The sequence below is a fragment of the Astyanax mexicanus genome, chromosome 20 (assembly GCF_023375975.1).
Source record: "Astyanax mexicanus isolate ESR-SI-001 chromosome 20, AstMex3_surface, whole genome shotgun sequence".
Classification (NCBI taxonomy): domain Eukaryota; kingdom Metazoa; phylum Chordata; class Actinopteri; order Characiformes; family Acestrorhamphidae; genus Astyanax; species Astyanax mexicanus.
The window spans coordinates 20,051,854-20,078,588 of NC_064427.1; the positions used below are offsets into that span (position 1 = coordinate 20,051,854).

General features: G+C 38.8%; 1 protein-coding gene across 2 annotated transcripts in view; it reads left to right on the top strand.

Annotated features, from left to right (window-relative positions):
• The first annotated feature begins 7,467 nt into the window (after positions 1-7,467).
• The window catches only part of kcnn2 (potassium calcium-activated channel subfamily N member 2), a 259,379-nt gene continuing 240,111 nt past the window's right edge, over positions 7,468-26,735 (top strand). For both annotated transcript variants that reach the window (XM_022681136.2, XM_049468327.1), the window contains exons 1-2: positions 7,468-8,172; positions 12,841-12,936. In XM_022681136.2, coding sequence (XP_022536857.2) covers positions 7,504-8,172; positions 12,841-12,936 — 765 coding nt within the window. In that variant the 5' untranslated portion in view covers positions 7,468-7,503. The remainder of the gene's footprint in view (positions 8,173-12,840; positions 12,937-26,735) is intronic.

The window sequence follows — 26,735 nt, forward strand, 5'->3', positions numbered from 1 at the left end:
CAGATCTGCACGTTCTTGGTATTTTAATCCCAGTGTCTTCATGAGAGAGCGTCTTGAAAGAAGGAGTTCCCGGAGGTGCTGAACAATAGCTGCTGCTTTTCCTCCACGCTGTGAAGCTCCAGCTCATCCCAATTAAATCACCTCAAATCACCATCTCAGTTCATCAGGTTTAGGTTAGGGGATTAATGTGGAGGACAAACACTTTTTTTACTGTTTACTACGTTATTCTATATATATCAATTAACTGTTTGCATGTCTTTAATATTAATGTACAATGTAGAAAATACATTAAATAAAGAAATAAAGAAAAACACTAAATGAGAAGAAGTGTCTTAACTTTAAACTGGTACTATATATTCTATATACCTTATGTATACCTTAAAAAAAAAATTCATTAAGTGGCATACCAGCAATTCTGACCTGAACAAGCCGGTCAACAGATTTTTTCAATTTGTAACAAAAGTAAGTTGGATTATACCACCAGATTTTTGAAAACACGAAATTAAGAGTAGATATTTTATTATTTATATTGAATTTCTGTTAGCAAAAGGCAGAAATTTATAAAAAAAAATATTTAAAAAAGAAAAATGTATGGATGTAAAACATTTTTTCACTACACTAAATAAAAATAAATCAAATTCATCCTTATAAAATGGTCAGAAAATTGAATTGATAAACGTTACACTGACCCAGCTGGTTGAGTAGCATTACTAGCAGTAGCAGTACTTATCCAGTTAAGTATTTAAGTTGATTTTTGAGCCTCTTTTTAAAATACTTTCACTTGTGATTTAATTTCTATGCAGGTTTAGCACTTTTACTGTTGTTTAGGTCTCTGTTGTTTTTCTCAGTGTTTTACTGGAAATAATTTCAGATCCTTATTAGAATATATTATTAGATTATTAGATTATATTATTATTATCAGGAACACAATGAAAATACAATATACATTTTAACTCATTATTTTATTTAATGAAGGAAATGTTTTACACCATCTACAGTACAGACACTTTCTATAGAGCTGAGATCTCATCTTTCACTTTGCTGTGGATGAATTCTGCTCCTTTCTCCTTTCCAGAACTGCTTTATTTCAGCCGTACTGGAGGGATTTTCAGGATGAATTGCCCAATTAAAATCCCGCCACAGACCTGTGTTGTATTTATTTATTGGAGCGAGACAATACAGATGAACATTGTTATAAAATACACAACAGGTAGAGTATACAGTACACTGCTTTTGCTGGAGCTTATTAGCAGACCCCCCGTTTTGCTGGTTTGGCTTTTAAAAGGGAATAAAACAAGTAAACCAAGAAATTATGGTGTTCACACCCTAAATGACTTTAAAAAAGACTCTAAAAAGACTTTAAACATCATGCTTCTGGTGGAGTTTACATACAATACATATTACATATTAAGTTACAAATAATGTGTATATAAATGATGTGATTTATTATTCTAAGACTCACAACTTTTGTTCATTTTAATCGAATGCACTCGTCCTATAAGCTTCGATGCTCCTTTTTTTGCTACAACCTTGTATTGTGAAGAATCACAGTTTCCCTTTGTTTTAGATCACTATTCTTGCAAAATGTGTATTTTTTAAACTTGTTTGTATCAAAACTTACACTGCACAAAGTAAAAACAAAGTAGTGCAAAATAAATTAACCTTAAATATAATGATGCAGCTTTGCCATCAAGCCGCCGGCGCTCAGAGAGAGCAAAATTGGCTCTGCTCCCTCCGGGTGGGTAGATGGCGCTCTCTCTCCACATCACTCCTAGGGTGATGTCCACAGCACAGGGCGTCTGTGAGCTGATGTACCGGAACCAAGCCGCTGCGTTTTCATCCAAGCACTCTGGCTGCTCGGCAATGCTGCATCAGCAGCAGCTCGAAAAGAAGTGGTGGCTGACTTCACATGTATCGGAGGAAGCATGTGTTAGTCTTCACCCTCCTGGTGTGTTGGGGCATCACTAGTGATGGGGGAGTCCTAATGAGTGGATTGGGTAATTGGCCGTGTAAATTGGGGAGAAAATGGGAAAAATTAGAAATAAAATTAATAAAACAAAAATATATAATGACTGTATATAAAAGTTCTACCTGTTTAAAATACTGTACATATTAAAGTAAGAAGCAAATAAGTCATATAAATTAACTGCAAAACTTAAAATATTCTTGCCTTGCGGCTTCCCATAGCTCTTCTTTTGGCTGTTCACGCCAGTATTTGCGTAAGCAAAGTCTCAAGACTTACTATAAAATTAAACACAGTTTATTTATCATGTTTATTTATCATCAAAAGTCCATTTTACACCAGAGTTCTCTATAATCATCCCACCTCCTGCAATGGCAGTGAGAAATAGAAGGACAATTACCAACCCAACCCACTGGTTACTAAAATGAAAATGATGAATAAAATTTACTTTAAAAAAGTTTCGCAACTTTCTGCATTTGCTTTTTTTAAGTAAATTTAATTTCAGATAAATTTAAGTAACTTCAACTCGGTTTTAAAACTTAAATGTTACATAGAGTAAATAAGTGAACTGAACTTTAGTCAATCCTTCCTTTTAGTAAACTTTACTTCATTTATTTTTGCTGAATCAATCCTTTCTTTTAGTAACCTTTACTTAATTTCTGCATACAATATTACCTAATTACAATTACTTAATTTATACAATTTTAATGTGTATAATTTTAGTTAAAACACACATTCAAATATTTACATAATCTCAAAGATTTATTTTGTAAATAGACCAAGTCTCACTGTCTCAACACATGGATGGCAATGGATAATATATTTCTTTTAGTATACTAGTACAAAGAATGTATTACATGCCATCCATGTGTAGAGACAGTGTAATATGTGTGTTTTAACTAAAAATATTTACATTTCAGGAATATATTATGTATTATACATTATTTGAGTAATATTGTAGAAACTAAGTAATTGTAATTAGGTAATATTGTATGCAGAAATTTAGTAAAGTGTACTAAAAGGATTGACTGAAGTTCAGTTCACTTATTTACTCTATGTAACATTTAAGTCTTGTAACCGTGTTGAAGTTACTTAAATTTATCTAAAATTAAATATGCTTAAAAAAAGCAAATGCAGAAAGTTGCGAAACTTTTTAAAGTAAATTTTAGGCATCATTTTTTTCAGCGTACACCCTCTCTGAAACATGTTAAATCAGACCCCGCCCCTATTCCTATCACCACCAATCAGTGCAGCCTCACTGTGCAGCGCCCTTTTCGCAACTCACTCTCAGGAAAGTGGACTCAGAAGACGTCTAAGAAAAACACATACATGGCCATTCTGGACGGGAATAAAATCACAGAGGACCCCATAAAAGAGAAAATTACCCCATAACCCCCTGAGAAACTAATCCCCTCCGGATTGGGATTAACACTGGTCCTAATCCTCAAACTGAACACTGCTATATTCTGCTGTAAACACTATTGTTATCCAGCTTTTCTCGATAAAGTAAAAGTGTGTTTATGGGAGTTTACTGGATATATATCATTATGAGCGTCTCCTTCCTGTTAGATGCAGCAGGTTTGCCTAAAGGGTTCAATAACAGCAGCAGCAGCAGATTGATTTAGCATTAGCACTGCTGGATTATCCAGCTACAAGCAAACCTAACAGACCATTAAATTACTTTCACTTTTATATGGTTGTGTTTATGTTCATTTTAAAACAAATCGATCACTTCTATCAGTGCTATTGTCTCATTTAATACTGATGATGATGATGATGTCTGATGGGCGATTTGTGAAGTAATCATTCTTTTTCTGACCTGCTAACTTTTTGCATCACAACCATGTTCCTGTATATTTTAGCTGTGTTTATTTTCCAATCCTGATTACTAAATAATTGCTAGTCGGTCACTACGGAGTTTGTGAGTGTTTTCTAGGTGGTTGCTGAGGTGTTGCTAAGTAGTTTATATTTTATCCAAGGTGGTGGTTAGGTTGTTACTATGGTGTTGAAAAGAATTTGCTTAGGTATCTCAGGTGGTTGCTATGAAGTTGCTAAATGGTTGCTGGTCGGTCACTGTGGTGTTCGTAAGTATTTTCAGGTGGTTGCTGAGGTGTTTCTAAGTAGTTTATGTTTCATCCAAGGTGGTGGTTAGGTTGTTGCTATGGTGTTAAAAAAAGAAGTTGATTTGGTATAAAAGGTGCTTACTATGATGTTGCTAAATAGTTGCTAGTCGGTAACTATGGTGTTTGTACATGTTTTCTAGGTGGTTGCTGAGGTGTTAAGTTGCTAAGAAGTTTATATTTCATCCAAGGTGGTGGTTAGGTTGTTACTATGGTGTTGAAAAGAAGCTGCTAAGGGATCTCAGGTGGTTCTATAAAGTTGCTAAATAGTTGCTGGCCGGTCACTACGGTGTTTGTAAGTGTTTTCTACGTGGTTGCTGAGGTGTTGCTAAGTAGTTTATAATTTATCCAAGGTGGTGGTTAGGTTGTTACTATGGTGTTGAAAAGAAGTTGCTACGGTATCTCAGGTGGTTGCTATAAAGTTGCTAAATAGTTGCTGGCCGGTTACTACAGAGTTTGTAAGTGTTTTCTAGGTGGTTGCTGAGTTGTTAAGTTGCTAATTAGTTTATATTTTATCCAAGGTGGTGGTTAGGTTGTTACTATGGTGTTAAAAAGAATTTGCTAAGGTATCTTAGGTGATTGCTATGAAGTTGCTAAATGGTTGCTGGTCGGTCACTATGGTGTTCGTAATTATTTTTAGGTGGTTGCTGAGGTGTTGCTAAGTAGTTTATATTTTATCCAAGGTGGTGGTTAGGTTGTTACTATGGTGTTAAAAAGAATTTGCTAAGGTATCTTAGGTGATTGCTATGAAGTTGCTAAATGGTTGCTGGTCGGTCACTATGGTGTTCGTAATTATTTTTAGGTGGTTGCTGAGGTGTTGCTAAGTAGTTTATATTTTATCCAAGGTGGTGGTTAGGTTGTTACTATGGTGTTAAAAAAAGGAGTTGCTATGGTATAACAAGTGGTTACTATGATGTTGCTAAATAGTTGCTAGTCGGTAACTATGGTGTTTGTACATGTTTTCTAGGTTGTTGCTGAGGTGTTAAGTGGCTAAATAGTTTATATTTCATCCAAAGTGGTGATTAGATTGTTACTATGGTGTTGAAAAGAAGCTGCTAAGGTATCTCAGGTGGTTCTATAAAGTTGCTAAATAGTTGCTGGCCGGTCACTACGGTGTTTGTAAGTGTTTTCTAGGTGGTTGCTGAGGTGTTGCTAAGTAGTTTATAATTTATCCAAGGTGGTGGTTAGGTTGTTACTATGGTGTTGAAAAGAAGTTGCTACGGTATCTCAGGTGGTTGCTATAAATTTGCTAAATAGTTGCTGGCCGGTTACTACAGAGTTTGTAAGTGTTTTCTAGGTGGTTGCTGAGGTGTTGCTAATTAGTTTATATTTTATCTAAATTGGTGGTTAGGTTGTTACTATGGTGTTAAAAAGAATTTGCTAAGGTATCTTAGGTGATTGCTATGAAGTTGCTAAATGGTTGCTGGTCGGTCACTATGGTGTTTGTAAGTATTTTTTAGATGGTTGCTAAGGTGTTGTTAAGTAGTTTATATTTTATCCAAGGTGGTGGTTAGGTTGTTACTATGGTGTTGAAAATAAGTTTCTATGGTATCCCAGGTGATTGCTATGAAGTTGCTAAATGGTTGCTGGTCAGTCACTATGGTGTTAGTAAGTATTTTTTAGGTGGTTGCTAAGGTGTGTTACTATGGTGTTGAAAAAAAATTTCTATGGTATCCCAGGTGTTTGCTATGAAGTTGCTAAATGGTTGCTAGTCGGTCACTATGGTGTTCCTAAGTATTTTTTTAGGTGGTTGCTGAGGTGTTGCTAAGTAGTTTATATTTTATCCAAGGTGGTGATTAGGTTGTTACTATGGTGTTAAAAATAATTTGCTAAGGTATCTCAGGTGGTTGCAATGAAGTTGCTAAATGGTTGCTGGTCAGTCACTATGGTGTTCGTAAGTATTTTTTAGGTGGTTGCTAAGGTGTGTTACTATGGTGTTGAAAATAAATTTCTATGGTATCCCAGGTGGCTGCTATGGTTTTGCAAAAATGCTACTATGGTTTTTCTATAGTAGTATGACAGATGGTAGCTCTAATATTGCTAAGGGGGTGCCAGGTGGTAGCTGTGGTTTCCTAAGTGGTTGCTATGATGTTACTAAGTGGATGCAGGATAGATGTTACAACTTGGCAAGGTGATTGATTGCTTTATAGGGAGCTGACAGTTACTTTGGCATCTGAGGTGGTTGCTATGGTGTCTCATTTGGTTGTTTGGGTGTTGTCAAATGATTGCTACGTTAGTCACAAAGGGGTTAAAGGAAATGCTTGTAATTTTCCTTATGTCTCATTACATTTTCCCACTTTTTCTCTCTTCTTCTTACTACTATTAATATTGTCTTTTCTTGCTTTTTTGCTTGCTTCTCTCTCTCTCTCTCTCTCACTCTCTCTCTCTCAATGTGGCAGTTTGGTATCCGAGGTGGTTGCTATGATGTCTTAAGTGGTTGCTTGGGTCAAGAGATTGTTATGTTTATTACAAAGGGTTTGGGGCAATGCTTGTATTTTTCAGTATGTCAAAATATATTTACATTTTTTCTTGTCTTCTTTTTCTTCTTCTTCTTCTTATATCTTCTTTCTTTTTTGCTTGCTTGGCAATTTCCGTTCTCTCTCTCCTTCTCTCTTTTTCTTGTCTCTCTCCTTCTCTCTCTCTGGTTGCTATGTAGTTGCTATGATGTTGCTCCTCTTCCTCTTCTTCTTCTTACTATCATTATTATCTTTCTTTTCTTGTTTTTTTGCTTGCAATTCTCTCTTTCTTTTTCTCTGGTTGCTATGTTATGAAAAATGGTTGCTAGGTGGTTGCTATGTTGTTGAGAAGTGGTTGCTAGGTGGTTGCTATGCTTTTGCTAAGAGCTTGCTATAATGTTGCCACTAGACAGATGTTACAATGGAGCAGTTTGGGATCTGAGGGGGTTGCTTTATGTCGTCATATTTCCTTAAAAATACTTTTATTTTTCCTCATCTTCTTTTACTTCTTCTTATTATTTATTCACTCTCATTCTCTTTGGTTGCTAGGTGGTTGCTATGTTGTTGAGAAGTGGTTGGTTGTGTGGTTGCTATGCTTTTGCTAAGAGGTTGCTGTAACGTTGTAAGACAGGTGTTACAATGTGGCAGTTTGGTATCTGAGGTGGTTGCTATGATGTCTCTCAAGTGGTTGCTCAGGTGTTGTCGAAAAATTTATTTTCTTCCTCTTCTTACTAATAGTATTATCTTTTTTTCTTTCTTGCTTTTTTTGTTTTGCTTGCTTGGCAATTCTCTCTCTCTCTCTCTCTCTCTCTCTCTCTCTCTCTCTCTCTCTCTCTCTCTCTCTCTCTTTCTCTCTTTGTCGCTCCCTCATCTCTCCACCAATCAGCGCGCTCGCTGGGCCGGGTTTCAGGTAGCCGCGTGGTCTCGGGTCCCGCCGCCGCCGCCGCTCGAGGCAGCGCGTGCGATGGGAAGCCCACTGCGGCTGCGGCCGGAGCTCTGCTACCATCATCATCATCATCAGCATCATCATCCTCAGCAGCAGCAGCAGCAGCATCACAGGCACGGGTACCGGGGCAGCAGCCAGGCGAGCGCGAGCCCGAGCGAGCACGCGCCCTCCAGCCATGCGAGCTGCTCGAGACTCCATCCACCTCCTCCTCTTCCTCCACCTCCTCTTCCTCCACCGCTCCACCCTCCTCCTCCTCCTCCTCTCCCTCCCGCTGCCGCTGCGGAGATGAGCGGCTGCGGCCGGTACAACGGCGGCGTGATGCGCCGCAGCCTGCACGAGTTCGACTCCGAGTCGCAGCCGCTGAGGCCCGCGTGCGCCGCGTCCGCCTGCGCCAGCGACGCCGCGCCGTACCCGGACGTGTCCGTGTCGTCCTCGAAGCCCGACGGCGGCGGGGGAGGCGGCGGAGGCGGCGGAGGGGGCGGCGGGGGAGGCGGCGGCGGATCGTCCGGCCAGAGAGGCTCCAAATCCGGCAAGAAGAAGAACCAGAACATCGGGCAGAAGCTCGGCCACCGGAGGGCGCTGTTCGAGAAGCGCAAGCGCCTCAGCGACTACGCGCTCATCTTCGGCATGTTCGGTATCGTGGTGATGGTCATAGAGACCGAGCTGTCCTGGGGGGCTTACGGAAAGGTACGGGCACGCACATATACATGCACACACACATAATGCAAACCTACATAATGCACAGCATCTGCACAGTTGTAGCGTGGGGTTTCCCCATCCCTATCACCATCACCATCACCACTACCAGTGCATCTGTGGTTTACCTACATACTATAAATTGCCCTGCTCCAACATACAGTATACACACAGTCTCACTCTGTTTCTGAGGTCCCACTGAAAAAAAAACGTCCCAAGAAGATGTTTGGACTGATGCCAATGGGAAACCACTTTAGATCCTCTAAAGAACCATCCAGTAAAAACATATATAATACCAGTGGTTTCCAGTTCCAGTGCAGCCTAGGCCTGTGTTTAGTTGCTTTCTCTCATTTATTGCAGATATACTACTAGAAATGGGTTCTAAGTCTTGTAACACAAGTAGAACCCTTTTATCTCCAAAAGAATGAGTATCTTCAAAATAGAAACTACAGTATAAAAGAAGCCACAATCACACAGAAAAAGGTCCCACAGAAAAAGGTCCCAAAAGGGTGTTTGGACTGAAGCCAAGAAGGAACCACATTACATTAGTTGTGAAGGGTTTCAGGAAATGCACATACATTTTTTTAGAATCTTCCTTTAATTGCAATTATATATTTTAAATTTCTCTCTCGCTGTCTTTCTCTGGTTGCTGGGTGGTTGCTACAGTGTTGCAAATTGGTTGCTAGGTAGTTCTTATGATGAAGCTGACACAAGACAGGTGTTACAGTGTGGCAATGCAAATGCTAGCTGCCAGCTGCCAGTTACTTTGATATCCACGGTGGTTGCTATGCTGTCTCAGGTGGTTGCTCAGGTGTTGTCAAAATATTGCTACATTATTTACAAACACAAACATATCTTCAAAAAAAGTGTTTGAAGGAATGTTTGTGCTATTTTATCAGTTGTTATGAGTTGTTCTCTTCCTCTAACAATTATTATTGTCTTTTCCTTGTTTTTCCTTCTTTTGTTTTGTGCTTGTTTGTCAAATTATTCTCTTTTTCTCATTCTCGCTTCCTATTTCTTTGTTTGCTAGGTGGTTTCTATGTTGTTGCTAAGTGGTTGCTAGGTGGTTGGTGTGATGTTGCCACAAGATAAGTGTTACAATGTTGCAGTTTGCTATCCAAGGCAATGGTGTCTCATGTGGTTTCTTTGGTGTTGTCAAGTAATTGCTACATTAAAAAAACAGGGTTTGAGGACATGCTCATACTTTTAATTTCTTTTTTTTTATGTGTTTTAACTTAAACACATACATATGCAACACACACAAAAACACATCAATGCAAACATACACACACATAATGCACTGCATCTGTGTTGGAGTGCAAGGACTCCCCATAAAAATTGTCAAAAAGTGGACCAACATTATATGTTCTGAAGAAATTGTCCTTTCAGATATACTATTATATAAAGTCTTATAACATGTATATAATACTGTAGTGACGTGTAATCTACTGTATGTTTTTTTAGTTCTAGTGCAGTGTTGGCCTATGTTAAGGTGTTTCCCCATAACTCACTCTGTGGATCCACCATCATTACATTCCCACTTAAAAAGTTCCCAGAAGGATGTCTGTGTTAATGTTGTTGCTGAACCACCTTTGGTGCTCTGAAAAACTTTTCATATTTACAACAAAGAACATGTAACATGTGTAAAGTGCTGTAATTCCATATAATACAGTATATTGGGGTTCCCATTTCCAGTGAAGTGTAGGGCAATGAATTATGCGTAGAAATGGGTTCTAAGAATCCATAGTAAAGGCCTTTATACTTAAACTCTTCAAAGAAATGTATTTTCCAGCTCTCGTCTGTTAGTGTGGTTTTAGATGTTCAATAAGTTCCTAAAAATGTCCAGAGTGCTGTTGAACACTGCTGTAATAGTATTTAGTAATATTTGTGGGGTCCCAGAATGCAGTAGACATGTGCAGTTCCAGTGAAGTATACATGCTTAGTTATCTTGTTAATTAAGTACATTAGAAAGTGGTTGCTTAGGTGTTGTCGAAAGATATAAACGGATCGGGTCATTTCGGTTCGAGTTGGGTTTGGGTTGAGTTTGGTTTGCTTTGGTTAGGGTTGGTGTCGAGTTAAGCTAAGTTAATTTGAGTTGGCTTGGGTTTGCTTTGGTTAGGATTGGTGTTGAATTGAGTTGAGGCTTGGCTTGGCTTGGTCTGGGTTGGGTTTGAGTTGGTTGGGTTACTTTGGTTTGCTTGAGTTTGCTTTGATTAGAGTTTAGTTGAGTTGAGGTTTGGCCTGGGTCGGGTTGGGTTACTTTGGTTTGCTTGAGTTGCTTGGGTTAGAGTTTAGTTGAGTTGAGGCTTGACTTGGCTTGGTTTGGGTTGGGTTGGGTTTGAGTTGGTTGGGTTACTTTGGTTTGCTTGGGTTTGCTTTAGTTAGTGTTGGTGTTGAGTTGAGTTGAGGCTTGACTTGGCTTGGTCTGAGTCAGGTGGGGTTGGTTCAGGTTGGGTTTGGCTTGGGTTTGAGTTAGTAGGGTTACTTTGGTTTGCTTAGGTTTGCTTTGGTTAGGGTTGATGTTGAGTTGAGTTAAGCTGAGTTGGCTTGGCCTGGTGTGGGTTGGGTTTGCTTTCACACATTATCATTCTTATATAGTACTAAAATGGGATATAAGATAAGTATTGTTTCCTATTACTTACCAAGCTTAAGAACGCTGAATGAACTGAATTTAGATGTGATTTCTTACAGAGTGTGTTGTCTGTTTACATGGACAATTCTAGCCAGATGCCACTGGTCACCATCACATGTTCTACTGTCCAGCTACTGTGAGTGATAATGCCTTTTTTGATGTATTCCCTGGCATCAAGTTGTAGCTCATTGGTTGGTACGTTGTTGACCACAGGACTGTGAGTTCGATGCCCACAAGTTTAAAGCATTTCTATTGGCCAATTTAACATGGAAAGTATATGTTTCAGTGTTTAAATGTTTGTAATGTATGTGTAATGCTGTGTATTAAACCCTTGTGTTTACCATTGTACCGAACTGCCAGGGATCGTGTTAGCTCAGTGGTTAGGGTCCTGATTTATTGATCATAGGCTTGTGGGTTTGATAACCAGGTCATCAGGGCTGCCACTGTTGGGCCCTTAAACAAAACCCTTAACCCCTCACTGATCCAGGGTTTAGGCTTGTGTTTGTGTGTTTTACCCTCAATGAAAACAACCAAGTATATGTCCAAAATGTAATATTTGCAGTTATTCTAGAGCATTTCTATTGAATCATTCATCAGTAAATTGCTGCTGATGTGAATGAATGAAATAGAATGAGAGTAAAGGGCCTACATAAAGTTGCTTTAATAAATTGTAAGTCTGGAGTTCAGCAGATTAACCCTTCAAGATCTGATGTGTTTACAGTCGTGAGCACTTTAGACAAATTGACACATTTGCAAAGTGCTGTGGTAAAAGGTCATTCTGCTTCAGTTGCACTCAGTAATAAACTTTAACTGTCTTTAAAAGTGTGTTGTGGTCAGATGGGAGAAGATGTGCTGCCCTAAAGCTCCCCTGCAGCTCATCTTTACAGCTTCAGAGACTGAGCTGGAGGATGCGGCTGGATTGGCCTGAATAGCACGATTGTGTTTAGAATTCAAATGCTTTAGAAAGCAGATATAGAAGCAGTTCTGGTTCTGCATTTGTATCAGCTTAATAAAAACAGTGAACCTCTGGTCAAATTTAGGTAATGTGTTTATAAATTTTGACTGTTTTTCCTGGTTTGGTTTAGTTTGGATTGTGTTGGGTTTGAGTTAGGTTTGATTGGCTTGACTTGGCTTAGCTTGGCTTTGGGTTTGAATAGGTTGGAATAATCTAGTTTGCTTGGGTTTGCTTAGGTTAGAGTTGGGCTAGGTTGGGTTTTTTGTTTAAGTTGGTTGGTCGGGTTGGGTTTGGTTTCACACAAGTAAAAATTAAAAGGTCACTAAAATAACAGCAAATAATGTAATAACGTATTGAGACTTGCCCAAATTTTGGGGGTTTGGGCTTGGGTTGGGATTGCTTTAGTTTGCTTGGGTTTGCTTAGGTTAGGGTTGGGGTTGTTTGGTTTGGGTTGATTTGGGCTTTGCTTGGATTGGTTTGGTTTTGGTTGGTTTGATTGGTTTGGTTGAGTTGGCTTAGGTTGAGTTGGACTGAGTTGAGTTGGGATTTTCTTAGCTTGAACTGTCTTTGCTTGGTTTGGTTTTGATTGGTATGGGTTTGGTTGACTTGGCTTAGGTTGGGTTGGATACAGTTGAGTTGGGCTTTGCTTGGCTTTGACTGTCTTGGTTTTGGTCTGTTTGGGTTTGGTTTGGTTTGGTCTGGTCTGGTCTTCTCTGGGTTGAGTCAGGTTGGGTTTGGGTTTAAGTTGATTGGGTTAGTTTGGTTTGGTTTCACACAGGCAATACAACAAACCATTGGATTACACTATTCAGACTTGATTTTAGCAATTACACTCATTAATGGATCAACTGGAGATGCTCTACGTCTTAAAAGTAACTGTGAAGTGTTTTGTTTGGGGTGAGAAATTACCAAAAAAATGTCTTTGAGGGACATTTAAGGGAAGAGTTTGTCAGTACACTTATTTTATGCAGCATTAATGCAGAAAAGTATGTTGAGAAAAGAACAGTACTTTGTGATACATGAAACTTTGCTTATGTGTTAGTTCACTGTTGTTTCGTTTCTTCTGTTTCAGGAGTCCCTGTATTCGTTAGCGCTAAAATGCCTGATAAGCCTTTCTACAATCATCCTTCTGGGTTTGATCATCATTTATCACGCCAGAGAGATTCAGGTAAGTCAGTGTGTTCAGATTACCGCCTCAGCGCTCTGGTACCGAGGCCTTTGTTTGCTGTTGTTTAGGAAAGACTGACTGCAGCGATCTGTGACCCATCCTCTTTACCGGGACACGTGCTGAACAGCACTTAAAGAGCAGGATATTATTACTGAAGTGGATTACGCTGGACTGAAGTGTGTATTTTATTCCTGACAGCTTAATGAAATTATTCTGTAAAATCCCCTGGAGGCTCGCTGACCCTCTTACCGCTTTACCACGGGGGCGACTGTTCGACCCAAATAAGTCCATTAGCACAAAGGCTTGGGTTTGTTTGGCATCGTTTATCACTCGGGGTTGTAGCAGGTTGGATTTTAAGGTCTGGATTTGATTAGAATTTCTGTATATTGTGTTTATAGAGGAAATATTTGGTAACATTAACTTTTTGCATGCTTTTGTGTTTCCACTTGGAAATACAATCTCAACTGCTTCAAAAAATCCATCCATCAGTTTTCTGAAAGAGTGAATCAGCTGAAAGAGTTTAGTGTCAGGAATCATTTGCTTCACCCCTTACCCGTCATCCCCCACCAGAGCCCCACCTACTAGATAAGTTGAAGCAATATTTTCATTTCTTTTGTTCATTTTGGTTAAGAACCTCAGACAGTACACAGCAGGATTAGCCAGGATCATCAGTAGACTTCGTCTGAGGGAGGGATCTTTACCTACTGTCCGTGGCAAGTCAGCAGATGTGCTTCTATTGTAGTGTTTTGCCATTTAGCACAAGCTAACACTTAGCGTATATTGGGAATGAGATTGGTGGCTCTTGACCAGCAACAGCTTGTTTGCATAAATGTTACAGAGCCCTTAAATGGCTCATTCTGAAAGGAACTGAAACATTATCTTTATGTGAGAGTGAGTTTGCGCAAAGAACATCATGAACATCCTTTTTATAGAACATAGACCTATTCAAAATCCCCCCCCCCCCCAAAAAAAAAGGTTAAAAAATTGCCTTTTTTAATTTGATTTTTTATATTATTATATATATAATCTTGATAAGTTACTGTTTATGAGAAAAAAAAAATGTTTATAGGTTCTTTTGGCTTACACTGAATGACTGCAAACAAGCAGAATGAAACTGTTCTGCTCTGGAAAAACTCTGGAATATAATCAAGAGGAAGATGGATGATCACAAGCCATCAAACCAAACTGAACTGCTTGAAGTTTTGCACCAGGAGTAAAGGCATAAAGTTATCCAAAAGCAGTGTGTAAGACTGGTGGAGGAGAACATGATGCCAAGATGAATAAAAACTGTAATTAAAAACCATGTTTGGGTTACTCCACCAAATATTGATTTCTGAACTATTAAAACTTAGTGAATATGAACTTGTTTTCTTTGCATAATTTGAGATCTGAAAGCTCTGCATCTTTTTTGCAAATAAATGTTTTAAATGACAATATTTAATTTGGAATTTAGGAGAAATTCTGTCTGTAGTTTTTAGAATAAAACAATATTCATTTTACTCAGAGATGTACTTATAAATAACAAATCAGAGAAACTGATTCAGAAACTGAAGTGGTCTCTTCATTTTTTCCAGAGCTGTATTTACCAACTGTTCATATCTGTTTTGCATGTTCACGTCTAGTGGTAAAATGTCCCAATAATTGTTAAATGACAATATTTTTTTTTTGGAATTTGGGAGAAATGTTGTCTATATATTTAAAAAAAAAACAATGAAACAATGTTTTTGAGAATATTGTTTTCGCAGAAATACCATGAAATTTTGTGATATTAATTTAGGGCTTTATCAGCCACCTTTAATCAGAATGCTGAATAAAATATAAGCTTTTTTCTGCAGATTATTGTTGCAACTGTGATTTCATGACATTTATATTTCATAAATTTGTAAAAATTCTGACGTGTATGTTATAATTTTATATTCCTGCACAGATTCACTGTGTATCACTGTTTTCAGTGTACAGCAGCAGCACTAGTACTGTAGTTAATTCAGCTGTTTGGAGCTTCGGCGTTCCTCTGTTTGGTCCGGTTTGTGGTGGATCAGCTCTGGATCCGGAAGCTGAGGGGTTAAGCGAGAGCGCTGTGCTGTCGGCTCCACTGAGCAGCTCCAGCACTTGGACAAAACTCAATTTTATGACCTTGCGTCAGAGCGCTGGAGCATTACGCACTGTGAGCTCTGCTCCGGGTGCTAGGCAGTGTTTGAGGCTCGTGCAGCTGTGTGTTGTTCCGTCGCTTCATTAACGGAGAGAAACAGCGCGGGGCTGAGCGCCAGCATACGCCACTACTGCACACACACCGTCCCTACAACAGTGTGCGGACACCCTGCTGATGAATGCAGCATTCAGCTACTTTACGTAACAATAAATGCTGACACAGATGTGCAAACGCACAGAGACACACACATACAGCTTGTTTAATTTGTGTAGAGAAATATTGCTAATAAAATATTAATGCAATTATGCAATGTTTACACACTATATGGACAAAAAGCGCTGCCACTACGATTGGGAGATTGCTTGTTCGAATCCCGGTCATGCAGCTTGCCATAAGCTGCCGGAGCCCTGAGAGAGCACAATTGTCCTTGCTCTCTCTGGGTGGGTACAGTACAGTAGATGATGCTCTTTTCTGCTCATCACTCCTAGGGTGATGTGGATCAGCACAAGGCTGCGTCTGTGAGCTGATGTATCAGAACCGAATCGCTGTGCTTTCCTCCCAGCATTAGTGCTGTGATGCTACTCGGCTATGCGAAAGCATCAGCAGCAGTTCAAAAAGAGGCAGAGTCTGACTTCACATGTATCGGAGGAGTCTTCTTTAGTGTTGGGGCATCACTAGTGATAGGAAGAGTCCTAATGAGTAGGTAGGGTAATTGGCTGTGTAAATTGTGAAGGCTTGTGTTTCTACTGAAATTATGGGTTTTGAAAAGAGTTTATCCTGCTTTTGTTGGAGTAACTGTCTCTACTGTCTAGAGAAGACATTCTACTACTTTCTACTAATGATGGCGCTCCATCATTCCAGAGAACACAGTTCTGAGCCATGGCACCATACCTAATGACGTGCGTGGGCTAGAGGCATAAAAAAATTGCCCCCAAGACAAGTCACGATAATGATGATTTCACGATACTGTGATTCTGTAATAGTGTGTTATATAGTTCTGTGTTACTGAAGAATAGGGTTGCAGCGGTAACCGGTTTCACGGTATACCGTGGTATTAAAATGCACGGTTATCATACCGTGTGTGTTTGCTTATTACCGGTAAAACGCAAGCCAGCGGTGAAACTCACCCGCGCATGCGCAACTCTGCTCCGCTTCAGCTACTCAGCACACAGCGGTGAGAACGGCAGAAAGTGCTAGACTAGAGCTTCATTAACAATTATTATTGTTAATGAAAACGAACCAAATAACGAAAACTGAAAGTGAAACTTAACTAACTTATTTATAAGCGCTGTTTTCACTCCCGCAGTTCTACAGCGGGAGGTGTTGTGCTGATTCTGTCCGCGAAGCGGGAGTCGGATTGAGCAGGGAGTCGGATTCGGCACAACAGCGGCAGCGCGGCAGCACCTCGCGGTCCGCGGTGTTAGTTGTAAGCGCTCGCGCTAGCCGCAAAATACGACAGAAAACACTGAGAAACTGCAGAATTATGTATTGGACTAAAATGAGCACGAGGAGATGCAAAGAGAACCTTTACCTGTGAGTAGCTCACATCAGAACACGCAAATCTCTCTCTCTCTCTGTCTCTCTCTCTGTGTCTCTCTCTCTCGCACGTGAACTTCTCCGCACTGTGTTTAGCTGTTCTTAAAAATCATTTTAATTAAATAATAGTTATATGCTTCTATGTTAGTGTTAATTAACATAATTCTGATCATATTTCGCTCATTCAAACAGCCTGAAAACAGACTTGTAATCTTGTAATCAACAAGCTTGTAATCAATGTGGCCGTAAAGTCACAGCTAAAGGAGGAAATACATCAAACCTGTTCTCCCATCTTCGAAAACACCACCCCACTGTGCAGCGGAAAGTATGTGTTCAGTTTATAATTTTAATCTGAACATAAATAAAAACCTCTTTGTAGTCGTGCACAACCCATGCGGTAAGCGCTGAGTTATCCGAAATTTGGGCACGCAGGTACAGGCGTGAAGTGCGTGCTACGATGGATTCACATGTCCGTGTAAAGGTCCTGGCCGGACTGGATGTGAAAGACGCCATTCATTTACATGCGTTTATTTTCAAATTCTGACGTGCCTGTTTTTCATATGTTGAAGGTTTTAAGGTATGAAAGCCTTAAAATAGAAATCTCTATTGTGAGGATCATGTCAGAAATAAATCCCCTCTTTCTGCAGTATCTGGTTATATACCAACTTTTTTATATATATACACTCTTAATGCCCTTAAGAGTAGTGGAAAAACATGGTTTCCTTCACCTGATGGTGTAGTTTCTACAATAAATCGTTAATTGAACAAAAAACCTTTGTTGTAATTTCTTTAAGGGTCAGTTTAATAATATATGTAACAAACTGTGATACCGTGATAACCGTGATACCGCGGTATTTTCCGAGACGGTTATCATACCGTGAAAATCTCATACCGTTGCAACCCTACTGAAGAACTATATAAGCAAATGCCAGAAATTATAGATTTATTAGTGTCAGTCATAGCTGATACACATAAGTTGATTTATTGATGATTTATTGATGAAAATAGCAATAAAGGACATACTCAAAATGTTCAGAGTCAACAACACTATACAGCAGCAGCAGAGAGTAAACATACCATAAACAAGATTCAGTCCAGAGGTTCTACACAAGCAGAAGTATAATAATTAAATAAACGAGAACATGATGCCAATATGCATGAAAACTGTAATTAAAAACCAGGGTTATTCCACCAAATATTGATTTCTGAACTCTTAAAACTTTATGTATATGAACTTGTTTTCTTTGCATTATTTGAGGTCTGAAAGCTCTGCATCTTTTTTTTTTTTTATTTCAGCCATTTCTCATTTTCTGCGAATAAATTATTTAAATGACAATATTTTTATTTGGAATTTGGAAGAAATGTTGTCCATAGTTTATAGAATAAAACAACAACGTTCATTTTACTCAAAAATATACCTATAAACAGCAAAATCTGATTTTTTTTCCAGGGCTGTGTATACGGTTGTGAACAGGTGTGATCAATATTCTGGTGATTGACTTCCAAACTATTCCAGGTGACTCTCCCTCATGAAGACACTGAGATTAAAATCTCACCACTAAAGTATAAAACATATTCTGGTTTGTTTTACACATTTGATTTACAGACTAATTCAGCATGTTTTCCTTTAGAGCTTTACTATAGTCTTCAATATTAGATTTACAATGTAAAAAATCGATAAAAAAAAGAAAGAAAGAAAAAAAAAACACACTGAATGAGAAGAGGTGCGTCCAAACTTTTGACTGGGACTGTATGTAATTCACAAAATCACTGAACGCTCACTATAACCATGAGATTCATCTCCATATGACGAGTGTATGTAAACTCCTGACTGCAGATGTATGGCAGTATGGCGTAGACTCCTCGCAGTAAGCGCTCAGTTATCATGTTGTAGTACATATTTTATGACAATCACTAAATGCCCGAGGACTGTGTGTGAGCGCCTGTGACCCGACGCAGCTCCATTCAACTGTGCAGCTCCCAGAAATGAGTGAAATACCACTGAACACGCTGTCAGCTGGCCTGATGAATATTTGATAGCAGCTGTAATTGGCGTATGGCTGAGATGCTGAGATCAATAGCAGATCTGTTTGTGTATTCCAGTCCAAATCTGAGAATTACAGAAAGTCTCTTGCTGGCTGAAGATTTGAGCTTTCTGTGTTTTTAAAGTACTGTAAAAACGGGCGGCCAAGTGGTCCAGCGGTTTAAAGCGCTGCCACTGTGTTTGGGAGATCGCTGGTTCGAATCCCTGTCATGTACCTTGCCCTTTCAGCATACTGCAGTTTTGCCCATAGTGATGCGGAAGTGTTTTTATCTTACACAGAGGCAAAAATACAGAACAGCCAATCAGAAGAGACAGTACATCACAGTACATACAGTATATCACATTAAAAGCCAAAGTAACAAAAAACAGCCTGTTTAGTTTTGAGTGTTAAAAAAGTCAACTTTTTCCTGAACTTACAAGTTAATGTCAACCAAAGCAACCCATGCAGAAAATAAATGAATATATAATTTTAATGTTTGAGATACAGCTAATAAAATATAGCATTTAATTTCAAATTGTATTTCAGACAGTTGCAGTATATTAAAGATTTTGTCAGTTTTATACATTTTTAATGTATAATACAACATACAGCTCTGTAAAAAAATGAAGAGAGCACTTCTATTTCTGAATCAGTTTCTCTCATTTTGCTATTTATAGGTATATATTTGAGTAAAATGAACACGGTTGTTTTATTGTATAAACTACAGACAACATTTCTCCCAAATTCCACATAAAAATATTGTAATTTAGAGCATTTATTTACAGAAAATGAGAAATGATGGAAATAACAAAAAAGATGCAGAGCTTTCAGACCTCAAATAATACAAAGACAACAAGTTCATATACATAAAGTTTTAAGAGTTCAGAAATCAATATTTGGTAAAATAACCCTGTTTTTTAATCACAGTTGTTTTCATGCATCTTGGCATCATGTTCTCCTCCACCAGTCTTACACACTGATTTTGGATAACTTTATGCTGCTTTACTCCTGGTGCAAAATTCAAGCAGTTCAGTTTGGTTTGATTTCTTGTGATCATCCATCTTCCTCTTGATTATATTCCAGAGGTTTTCAATTTGGTAAAATCAAAGAAACTCATCATTACTTTTAAGTGGTCTCTTATTATTTTCCAGAGCTGTAGATACAATTTACATAACTTTATTTTCTAAATGGGATTCTAATGTTGCTATTGATGCTAACTATGAATGTAAGTTAATATGAACCGGTTAGCATTAATAGGAGGATATCCTGCTATTTGATAGTTTGTAGAGTTTATTAAACCCTCTCTAAACCCTAATGCTGATGTTATCCAGCTTTTCTCTATAAAGTAAAAGTGTGTTTATGGGAGTTTACTGGATATATATCATTATGAGCGTCTCCTTCCTGTTAGATGCAGCAGGTTTGCCTAAAGGGTTCAATAACAGCAGCAGCAGCAGATTGATTTAGCATTAGCACTGCTGGATTATCCAGCTACAAGCAAACCTAACAGACCATTAAATTACTTTCACTTTTATATGGCAACATTTATATTAGTTTAATTTTACAAAGAAATTGATGTCTTTTATTAACTCAGCCGCTTCATGTAATATCGGTATGATGCAATTTGTGTCGGGACTCCCCCCACCGTGTCCTCATCCCGCTGTGTGGAATTAAGTGGCTAAATCACGGAGATGGGACCTTGGTATGACAGAGACCGTATGGGGCGGTGTTTCAGGACGTTCGCTTTATTGGACAGTGTGATAAATCACTCAGAGGCCAAACCTGAGCACGCTGGACACAGCTTAAATCAGAGTTTTACTGCAGAAGACTCCTTTAAATTAAGTCAAGTCAAGTCAAGTAGTTTTTATTGTCAATACTGCATATGTACAGGACATACAGAGAATTTAAATTACGTTACTCTCCTTCCCAATTTTACAGCAAGTACAGATAATAGATATAATAAAGGAGAATGGGAGACACTATGTGTACAATACAGCAGGGACACAAATAGACATACATGAGACAAAAACAAGGTGCAGTGGTGTGGGGAGGAATAGATATATAAATATAAGTAAATAAGTAAAAATAGATATATAATTATAATATAAAAGAGTGGGAGACACTATATGTTCAATACAGCAAGACACAATAAACATACGTAAGACAATAGTGCAATATTGATGGTGATTGAGATGGAATGACAGTAAAAATAGTAAATAACAGTAGTGCAAATACGGTATATGGTATATAGCTTAAGGCTGGTAAAGTGAATGGGTGCGTAAGTCCTTAAAGTTCACAGTTTAATTAAGTGGAATTAAAGTGCGTATTGACAGTGCAAGTATATCAGTAGTGCAGGTGTTGTGTGGTGCAAGTCCGTTTGGAAGGGACCAGTACTTTGTGCATTGTAGTGCAGAGTTTCAGTACTTTATTAGTGGGGGGGTCAGGATGCTGAGTGAGTGTGTGCTGGGGGCAGGATTGGGATGGGGGGTAGAGCAGGAAGAGAGTTCAGCATCCTCACAGCCTGATGGATGGGGCTGTCTCGCAGTCTGCTGGTCCTCGCCCCGAGACTCCGCAGTCTCCTCCCTGATGGCAGCAGGATGAAGAAGCTGTGTAGTGGGTGAGAGGGATCTCCTGCCAGACGGAGGGCTTTCCGTGTGAGGCGGGAGCTGTACAAGTCCTGAAGGGAGGGGAGAGAGGTGCCAACAATCTTCTCAGCTGCTCTCACGATGCGCTGGAGGGTCCTGCGGCAGGATGCTGTGCAGGCCCCGTACCACACGGTGAAACAGCTGGTCAGTATGCTCTCGATGGCCCCTCTGTAGAAGGTGGTCATGATGGGGGTGGGGGCTCCAGCTCTTCTCAGCTTGCGGAGAAAGTAGAGACGCTGATTTGCCTTCCTGGCCAGTGACGCTGAGTTGGTGCTCCAGGAGAGGTCCTCTGTGACGTGCACACCCAGGAACTTGGTGCTGCTCACCCTCTCCTGTTTTAATTTAGGTTCTGTATGGATTCTGCAGCACATTTATCCACAGATTATGTTGCTACAGCTGGGTCTGTAGATCCTGTACACTCTAAGAAATATAAGTACAGATTTGTACTTAAAAGAGTACAAAGCTTGTTGCTGGGGCTGTACCTTATATTGAGGCACAAAAAAGTACCTTTCAGTGAAAGTCCTTTTTTGTACCCATGGTTTTTGTGGCAGTAAAGATTATAAAGATTATAAACATTATCATCAACTAAATATGGCTCAAAAACTTGATGATACAAAATTGTCTGGCTTTCAAATAAAAAATGTGCAATTTAAATATATATCGTTCATTAGTACAGTGATGCAGAATACTGAATGTACCCTTTGGGCTGGTTAAATGGTACAAATTTGTACTTATTGCTGTTAGAAATGACTTTGTACTTCAGAGGGAACAAATCTGACCCCGTAAAGACCAATATTGTACCTTTGAGGGTACAATTATAAAGAGTGTACCTTCGAGTACAAAAAAGTACTCATATCGTACCTCTGTTTTTTAGAGTGTAGCTCTACACTCGTAGGTTGAAACTGAAGCTGTCGTACAACAGCTGCTCCATAAGTGCTGGATTGGTGGTAAATCTGGAGACTTGCTTTGTGTGGGTGAGCATTATCCTGCTGAAAAATGCCAGTTAGAAGGACTCAGAGTGGTCTATCGGTCTAAAGCTGGTTTAAATCCCTGTCATGCAGCTTGCCATCAGCTGTCGGAGCTGGCCTTGCACTCTCTGGGTGGGTAAATGGCGCTCTTTCCCCCTTAATCACTCCTAGGGTGATGTCGATCAGCACAAGGCGTCTGTGAGCTGATGTATTGGAACCAAGAATTAATTATTATTCCTTAATTCCTCTATGACAGGAAGCTGAAATTAGCTTTTGTTCACTTTTATTTTATGTTCTTGTTCCATTCTTTAGCCCTATCTGGACGGGATTCGTTTTTTAGTGGGTTCTGGGGTAATTTTCTCTTTTATAGAGGGTCCTCTGAGATTTTATTCCCGTCCGGAACGACCAAGCATGTGTTTTCCTCAGACGTCTTCTGAGAAAATTACAGGCTGACTTATATACTGTTTTTCTCTGAATTTCGTGGTCCTCAGGTAATTTTAGTTCTGTCCAGATCCACATCTCTGAGTTTCGTCTCCTCGTGTTTAATAAAATAGCTATTTGTCCACCGACGTGAACCGTAATTACACTTAGGGTGCGCGTTTCCATAGAGATCCACTTAAAAAAAAACACAACAGCGTGTGGAAATAAAGGAGCTACTAAACGTGATGTCATGTGACTGAGAAAGCTGAGAAAAAACTCACTGGTCCTCCTGTTTTTTCAATTGCAGTCCAGATGCAGGAGTTTTATCAATGAGTAGAAGTGTGAAATATTTTTCACAGACCTGAGACACTAATCCCTGAGACACTAATCCCGTCCAGATAGGGCTTTTGGCACCATTTTGGCACCATGGAACCATGGAACTGAAAAGTTAGATAAAAGTTAGTTAGGTAGCTACTAAGACAAACTACTAGTGTGTTTTTTTATGCCTGTTATGAACAAAATGGCCATAAACCCTTCAAACTACACATTAAACTAATTTTGTTACTTTTTATTAAGAAAAATGCTCAAATTTGAGTTTGCCTCTAAAAAAATTCTCTGTTTAAATGACCATGTAGTTCCAACCTAACCATAAGTGGGATATTTTACCTCTAGAGGTGAACACGCAAAACAAATATGAGCAGTTTGTAAATACAACTCTGGAAAAAATAAAGAGACCACTTCAGTTTCTGAAGTTTAAGAGCTCAGAAATCAATATTTGGCGAAATAACCATGTTTTTTAATCACAGTTTCGTGCATCTTGGCATCATGTTCTCCTCCACCAGTCTTACACACTGCTTTTGGATAACTTTATGCCAGTTCAGTTTGGTTTGATGGCTTGTGATCGTCCTCTTGATTATATTCCAGAATTAGGTAAAAACAAAGAAACTCATCATTTTCAGTCTCTTATTTTTTTTCCAGAGCTGTATATTGTTAAAATTATCAGTTTTTTTACATTTTATTTAGATTATTTGAACGTGTTTGTGCTCTAAGTGTCTATTTTTAGTTAGTATATGTTTTTTCTGTGTTGTGTTGTTTGAAGGCTGTGATTATAACAGGAGTAAAGTGTGTTCTGTAGAGTTACGTAAAGCCCGGCTCTGACTCGGAGCTGAAATAGCTGGATTCTCTTTGTTCTGCAGGGATTCTTACGCTCTGTCTCCTGCAGATCAGAAGCAGCTCGCGCTGTAAATGTAGGAGCTTTATTGATAAGTCGTATAACCGCAGTGTATAAATAGCGCGAGAGCGAGCGAGTTGGACAGGTGGAAGTGTGCCAGGTGCTGCTTTCAAACGGAGCGTTACTCAGGCTCAGAAATCAGAGTGGCTCTTTAGGCTCATTATAAAACTCGGGATTAAAGAAAAGAGGGCATGCCTGAGAAGAAAAGAGAGAGAAAAACAGAGAGAAATGAGGCTTGGGATGTGTCAGAAAGAGCTGAATAACTGTATAAATGCAGCCTTGCCTGCAGTGTTGAAGGCAGGAAGTCATATCCGACATGTAAACATGTATTAACTCTTGTGTGGTGTTCATATTTTTGTTACTCGTTTACTTTGTTACTTGTATTTAATTCAGCAAAATTAAGTAATTATACATTAAAATGCTTTACACATGCTTGCTTCACCTAAATTGCAAGCAATATAAACAGCTTACATGGTTAATATTTGCCCTTTACCTTTCTTATGTTATGTAATGTAATGTAATGGTATTTCTTTCAAAAAGTGCTACACTTTTTTATTGTTTTTTTTAATAAAATGTAAAAGAAAATGAATTAAACTCAAGATATGAGTAGAAAATTTGTTTAGTTTCAAATTTACAAATGAAGCAATGTTTATTAGCCCTTGGCCAAACATACTGTATGCCAATGAGTTTGAGTTAGAAAAAATATTTTTTTAGTATCATTTGATGAAAAATGAAAACGGGTCCAACAGACCCGAACACCACACAAGGGTTAAAATACATTTGAAATCCATAGCAGATACTAGGGGTGTGCCATATCATATCGTACCCGATAATATCGCCAACATTTTTTAATATAGTGAACGATATTAAACACTGAGATATCGTGCCATATTACGCACTACTAATTAACACATCAGGTGACGACATTTTTGCTGTTTTTAGCAAAAGAAAAATTCACACTGTTCTCATTTCCCATTATATATCTACTAGAGACAGATTATATCATTATATGTACAGTATCATTCATTTTACTGTAGTACTGAATATGGAGATATATCAAGTGCATCATTAGTATTGTGCAGTAGTGAAAAAAATCAGTGTTTTGTCATATCGCCAAGAGTATCGTTATCACAAAAATACCAATATTTTAGGGCCATATCGCCCACCCCTAGCAGATACATTGCATTTCAATCCATTTTACTCACTAAAATGTATAGTATATTTAAGATATATCCTACATACCAAAGATATTTTAAAATGCATATATATATATTTTTATATTTTGGAAATATTAAATACAGATAATGTATGTAGCTTGTCTTTTAAGTAAAGTTAGTACTAGGCAGTGTAGACTATTCAACACTGCACACGACACTACACGGAAGCCAATCACCAGAGTAATTGTTTCACCTGTTCCCCTCAGTATAAATACACCTTAACTCCACACACACACACACACCTTACAGAATATTGCCTGGTTTATCCACTTTACATTGTGTTACCCTTGCTTGTGTTGTCTTTCTCTTGTTTAAAGACCTTGTTTTTGTATTTTTGACCCCGATTCTCGCTTTGCCTCTGATATTGCATTGTCATTTTTTTTTACCCCTGGACTGTCTCTTGTTTTTTGGTATGTTCAATCCCTGTTACTGCTGTTTACCAGTATAACCAGACACTTTTTGCACCAGGAGTAAAGGCATAAAGTTATCCAAAAGCAGTGTGTAAGACTGGTGGAGGAGAACATGATGCCAAGATGCATGAAAAAAACAGGGATATTTCACCAAATATGGATCTTTAGTCTGTATTATAGTCTGTTTATAGAATAAAACAACAATGTACATTTTACACAAACATAAACCTATAAAAGCAAAATTCTGATTCAGAAACTGAAGTGGTCGCTTAACTTTTTTCAGAGCAGTATATGTGAAAAATCATACAATTGTTAAGTTGATTATGATAATGTGGTTATCTTATAAACCTGGACACACCAGTGTCTAATGGTTGTGCAGCCATGTGTAGCTCCTAGTAGGCTTTTGAATTTTCGAAATGCTACGAAATAAAATCCTTTATTTTTGTTCCCTTTGCTCAGCTTTATTATTGAATTATAATATTATAATATTTATCAACCTTGAGATTCATCTGAACTCCCACCTAGAGCGAGAACCACGCATTTCCACCTCCTGAGGATTAAAAATTAGCATTAGAATACGCTACAGCTGATCTGACAGGCCTTTTCCCAGCAGCGGCGTAAACACAGTGTTACACATTCAATTATATTACTGGTGCTTTTCCTCTCCTTCCTGTCATCAGCATATTTTTTTTGTTGTTTTGGGGGGAAAGGGGGGTTGAAAAGCAGCGAACATTTGGACGGGGGTTGTAAATGCGCACTGCTTTTATTATATTTCACAGAAACTGAATTGCTAAAGCTCGTATCGGCATTGCGCTGGCCTCTGCAGTTGTATTTAGAGTCTGGAAGCCCTCAGAGGGATATCAATCTCCGGCAGGTTTCGGCAGAAAAACGTGCCTCAGTTTTAAATGGCCCACACAAGCCCGCCACAACTCCAGCTCAGCCACACATAGATCATTACTGCGTTTCTGATACATTATAAAGGCATTTCCTCCCCCGGACAGATTGCCTCGGCTGGCAGGGTTATTAGTATTATGAAATGTGGCGACTTGAGCTGGCAAATAAGGCAGGGATCCTGTCCAAGCTGCTCATTTTTCCTTTTGTACATCTTTAATTCCACCAACTGGAGGCAGATTCGTCCAAAGAGAGCAGACGGTCATTCAAAACATTAAGCACGCCCAATTTGCCTAATGTGCGCAAATGGG